Raw genomic sequence first — 6,074 nt, 5'->3', positions numbered from 1 at the left:
TCGCAGATGCTGACCTAGCATCGACAGTCTGCTTTCAGGATCTACCAGTTTTTTTTCGATGAGAAACTGATGGAAAATTGATCCTCCAGAAATATCTTCATGTTTCTGAAAATGGAACACCAAAAATAAAGGGTCTAAATCAGGAGTGTTCACAATTCACAGGTGCTGACCTAGGATAGACTGGCTGTTTTCCGAATCTACCAGCTTTTTCTATGGGAAACTGATAGAAAATTGATCTTCCAGAAATATCTTCATGTTTCTAAATATGGAACACCAAAAATAAAGGGTCTAGATCAGGGGTGTTCAAAATTCACTGGTGCTAATTGAGGATCGACTGAACATTTCTAGGATCCACAAGTTTTTACGATGGGAAACTGACGGGAAATTAATGAGACCTTGAAAAAAATAAGTCAGAAGGGTTGGTTTTAGAAACCTATACCTCAAGGACCCAATTTTGTTTTTATGGGCAAAGAGAAAATCTTTGAGGCACTTCAAATTAGGTTAATGCTAGGGAATCCTTTTTGACACTTCTGTGTCAAAGCTGAGTAGATTCGATCTATTGACCTGATATAACCTTTGGAGACCCCTAATCAGAAGAGAGAGCAACGATTGTTCTTACAGTTTAAAAGAAGGGAAAAACCACTCTGGTAATCCACTGGATCACTCGATAAACCAAACTGGGAATCCAGTTTAATCAGGATAATCCAGTTAATTTTGTATTCCGCGGTAATCTACTTGTAATCCGCTATAATTCAAGTAATATATTTGTAATTCGAAGTTCACTAGTAATCTACTTGTGATATACTGGTAATCCACTTCTAGTTAAAATTTTTTATTTTTTTTGTTAGAAATTAATTTTTCAAATTGATAATTAAACAATTGTATTTTATATTTTAAATTTATATTGCTTGGTTAAATATTCTTTCTTTTTTTGTGACAATTAATTTTTCTACCTAAGAATGTAAAATTTGAGTTAAACCTTCTTTTCTTTGGTTGAAAATTTTAATATTTTGTTTGAAATTGGTCTTCTATGAACAAAAAATTAGTTTTTAAATTAAAAATGTAACTATTCCAATTTTTAGTAACAAACTATTTTTTTAATTGAAAATTTAAATATTTGTTTAAAAATTCGTATTTTTTTGATAAAATTCATCTCTTTGGTTAAAAATTTCACTATATAGAAAATTCTTAATTTTAGTTGAAAATTCCTTAAATTGTTTGTAAATTTAGATCTATTATTTAAAATAGTTGTTTTTTGGTAAAGAAAATAAAAAATTATTAGCAAAGGGATCGTCTTGTATGAAAATTCAACTAATTGTAGAAAGTTGTAATCCTGTGAAATCCACTTGCAATCTCAGGTAATCCATCTATAATCCGTTGTAATCTGCTTGTAATTCAAGGATATTCACTTGTAATCCTAGGTAATACACTTGTAATTTCAGGTAAATCGCACGTAGTCCTAGGTCATCCACTTTTAATTTCAGGTAATTCATTTGTAATCCAAGGTAATCCACTTTTAATTCCATGTAATTCACTTGTTATACTAGTGAATCCACTTATAATACCAAGTAATTCGCGTGTAAACTTAGGTAATCCAATATAATCCTAGATAATTCACTTGTAATCTTAGATAATCCACTTTTAATCCTAAGTAATTCACATGCAATCTGAGATAAGTCAGTTTAAACAAAAATCCACTATTGATTTACTTGTAATCCCATATAATCGGAAGAAATCCCAGGTAATCCATATGTAATACTCGGTAATCTAATTGTAATTCCAGACAATTTAATTGTAAACATAGGCAATCCACTCGTAATGCCAGATAATCCACTTCTAATCGCGATTCATCCACTTCTTATCCTAGGTAATCCACTTTTAATTCCAGCTAATTCACTTGTAAACTGAGGTGATTCAGTATAATTTTAGTAATTCCACTTGTAATTCAAGATAATCGAGTTAATCTACTTGTAATCTCTGGTAATTCGCTTGTAAACTTAGATAATCCAGTATAATCTGGATAATCTATCTTTATTGCCAAGCAATTCACTTATATCCTTAGGCGATCCGGTATAACCCACGGTATTATACTTTCAATTATTGATAATCCAAGTAATCCACTTATAATGCCTGGTAATTGACTTGTTAAGTTAGGCAATTCAGTATAACCCCAGTTAATTCATTTGCAATCCTAGGTAATTGTCCTTTGATCTTTTACAATCCACTTTAATCTTACGTAATCCACTTTTAATTCACGATGTAATCTACGTGTAGTCCCATGTAATCAACTTGAAGTCCTAGGTAATCCACATTTAATAAGTATAATCCAAGGATCCAATCGTAATATCAGATGATCCACTTCCGATTGCAGGAAATCCACCTCTAATCCTGGGAAATCTACTTTTAATTTCAGGTAATTTCGTTGTAATCTTAGGGAATCTAGAATAATCCCAGGTATTTCCCTTTAAAACCCAGATAACCGAAGTAATTCACTTATAGTGCAATCCTAGGTGGTCCACTTTCAATCGACCTGTAATCCAATATAATCTGATTCTAATTCCACCAATCCACTTTCAATCTTCCACATTCCTCTTGTTCACCGGATTAATCCAAGCAATCCGGCTAAACCGGTTACTTTATTCACAGCAATCTACCTCCGCTGGACTTAATTTTTATTAGCAGTTATTTCCTGCTCAGGTTGAGAGGATTGAAACATTGCATTGAATTCCTTCATGGAAGCGTGAGTAATATTGCCTTGAACATTCACGCATTACGGTTCACTTAGTTTTCCGACACGAAGGACCTTCGGCATCTCGTCTGGCCGGTAATTAATAATTGTATTGCGGAAGCTTCGATTAAAGTTATAATTACGCTGCGAACAATCAACAACTTCGGTGTGGTTCGAATTGTGCAACGCGGCATTCAAAACTCGCTACTTCTCTTCCTTACCCAATCCACCCACACTTGACTCACCCACCCTCATCACCCTTACCTGTAAAGCTTCGCTCATTGCCTCGTTGAATCCGCGATTACCACCGCCTCAACTTTCATATTTCGCCCCTAGACTTTTCTCATCTCGAGACATCCTTCGAAACGTCCAGACAACTGGACAAAATGCATCGGTGCTTCATGCAGTTTTCGAGAAACTTTTTCAAGTGTCTTCAAGCTTCAAAAAGTTCAGGTTGAGGACTCGCCAAAAACTTGTTATAAAAGTCTTCTTCGTTTCTGTTTTAATGAGGAAACTGGATTTCTAAAGTTCGAATTTGTTTCGAATCAGGGATATTCTACACTTCAAGTCGCAGAATCTCTCAGAGGGGCGAACAGGGTTAGGGCCTAGATATTCTCGAACGCCTAAGCTTATGCTTACGCTCATGCTTACGCTCATGCTTACGCTCATGCTTACGCTCATGCTTACGCTCAGGCTCACGCTCACGCTCACGCTCACCCTCACGCTCACGCTCACGCTCACGCTCACGCTCACGCTCACGCTCACGCTCACGCTCACGCTCACGCTCACGCTCACGCTCACGCTCACGCTCACGCTCACGCTCACGCTCACGCTCACGCTCACGCTCAAGCTCACGTTTACACTCCCATCAATGTTCTAACATAGGATGAAGCTATGCTCAGTCCTATGTGACCACATGAATTCTGGTCACTTGTAACGTCCTCTTTTGGGACCCGACCAATTATTTGAAAAGGATTGCAATGGAAAAATCCTAACATTTTTTTGAAAATGTAAAGCCCAGTTTCACAAAAAATATTCACTTATATTGTTTTCCAATTCTTTGCTGAACTTGCATCTATAAGTTTTCGCAAAAAAAAATTAATTTTCGAAAACAAATTTTTAACAAAATAGTTCAAGTTACAAGGTAAAAAGTACATGTTTTTAGAAAACAGTTAAACTGTAACCCGGAAAGGAGAATTTTCCTCAAAAAAGTTAACTTTCAATCAGGAAAGATGAGTTTTCTATGAAATATTTAAATTTTCCACTAAACGCGATAAATAGTTTAATGTTCAACTTATAAAGGAAAAATTTACAAGCAGAAATAGAATCGCTATATTTTCACACAAAAAGTTAATTTCTAACAAGAACAAACGTGTTTGCAAAAAATATTAAAATTATTCAATTAATATTTCAAGTTTTAACCAAATAGTTTAATTTTCTATGAAAGAAATGTGTTAAAAAACAAGTTTTCACAAAGTAGCTAACTTTAAACAAAGCAGATGATTTTTCCAACCGAAAATGTAACTTTAAATAAAAAACAGTTGAATTGAAACGAAAAGTAAGTTGGAACCTAATAAGTGAGTTTTCAAACAAGAAAATTTATTTTTGAGCAAAAAAGGTCAACAAAAATACATAAACTTTCAACAAGAAAAGATAAATTTTTAATTAAAAAATCTAATTTTAACCCACAATTCGAATTATTATATTTTCAGTGAAAATAAAGTTTCAACCAAAAAAAAAAAAACGAATCCTTAGCAAAGTAGTTACATTTTTAACAAAATAGATGAATTTTCATCTGAAATGAGCGATCTCGACAATTTCGAAAAAAGAATTTAATATTCGCTGCGTTTTTTACATAAGATTTTTTTTATCAAGAATATTAATTTTCTTCAAAAAATTAGATGAATTATCAACAACATAGATTAATTTTCCACTAAACGAGATAAATTTTCATCGAAAAATGGAATAGATAAATTTTCAGATAAAAAATTAATTTTTAACAAAAAAAACAAATTTGCAAACAAAATAGTAAAATATCCAAATAAATGGTTCAATTTTGAACTATATAGTTAAATTTCCTACAGTGGAGGAACTTAATTTTCTACCAAAAAAGATAAATTTTCAACAAAATACATGAGTTTGTATTTTTCTAGTGAAAAAAAAATAAAATTTCAATCATAAAAACGAATTCTTAGAAAAATAGTTTAATTAGCAATCATAGACTGGATTTTAATCTAAAATTACCATATAAAAAGATTAATTTTCAGTCAATTACTTGAATTTCAAAGTAAGAAAGATAAATTTTCAACCAAAAATAGAATAGTTAAATTTTCTGTTAAAAAAATTAATTTTTAACAAAATAGTTCAAGTTTTAACTAATTAATGGAATTTTTAGTCAAACGAGATTAATTCCGCATCAAAAATATAATGTTATACTTGTCAATCAAAAAATTAAGTTTTAACCAAGAACAGTGACATTTTTTTATTGAGTTCTATTAATTATGAGATTAAATAAAGTCAAAATAGAAAATAAAATAAGAGCTAGAAAGTTGCGTTTTTAAAAATTATTTAACTATGAATATTTCATACCAAACAACAAGTTTTTAACATTATTTAAAGATAATGTTATTTAACATAATAATAGATTGTGTAAAAGATTAATTTTGTTAATTATTTACCTTACTATAATGAAAAATCGGACAAAAATGGAAGTTTAAAAAATTGAAATTGTCTAGCATGTTTGTGAGAGAATATTATTAAAAATACAGAAAAATTTATTTAAAAAATTATAATTGTTAACAATAATTCAGTATTACCTTACTCTAATTGAAAATTGGACAAAAAGTGGAAAATTTGTGAAAAAACCGAGACTTTATCATTGTATTCTAAGAGAAAACTGCCAACCACAATAATAAATTGTTTAGTAGTTTATTTAAACATTTAATTATTACTAAAAAGTAGTCTTTTATGTATTAGAAACAATTTAAATTAAAAAAGCAAAAAAAAAAGAATTAGCGCTAAAAAATCTCAAAACCCAATTGTTTATTTAATTGTAAATAGAAATGTTGAGTTTGAATTCTATTCAACTAATATTGACGATTCTGAAAAAAAAAAATTTAAAAGCATCTTTTTTTGCTCACGGGAAAAACGTGTTCAATTTCAACCGGCTTCCGCCACCTCTAAATACCATTTAAAAATGAATTAATTCAATTTTTCGGGGATTCGAACAAATTTCTGGGCGATATTCATAAAAATCAATAAAAAAATCATTTTGGACCACCCTTGTCTACAACCTGTCTGATAAAGAATGGATTTGATCAAAAGTTTCACCTCTGCAAAAGAAAAC

General features: G+C 31.1%; 1 protein-coding gene across 1 annotated transcript; it reads left to right on the top strand.

The window, feature by feature from the left end:
• The first annotated feature begins 3,114 nt into the window (after nt 1–3,114).
• On the top strand, nt 3,115–3,613 carry LOC117170915 (urease accessory protein UreG-like). The gene is made up of 2 exons (XM_033357962.1): nt 3,115–3,181; nt 3,357–3,613. Exons 1-2 carry the CDS (start codon nt 3,115–3,117, stop codon nt 3,611–3,613), a joined length of 324 nt encoding a protein of 107 aa, XP_033213853.1.
• Nucleotides 3,614–6,074: the final 2,461 nt, after the last annotated feature.

This window comes from Belonocnema kinseyi, chromosome 4 (genome assembly GCF_010883055.1).
Source record: "Belonocnema kinseyi isolate 2016_QV_RU_SX_M_011 chromosome 4, B_treatae_v1, whole genome shotgun sequence".
NCBI lineage: Eukaryota > Metazoa > Arthropoda > Insecta > Hymenoptera > Cynipidae > Belonocnema > Belonocnema kinseyi.
The sequence above is the reverse complement of the archived record's forward strand: the minus strand, read 5'-3'. Positions and strand labels throughout refer to the sequence as shown.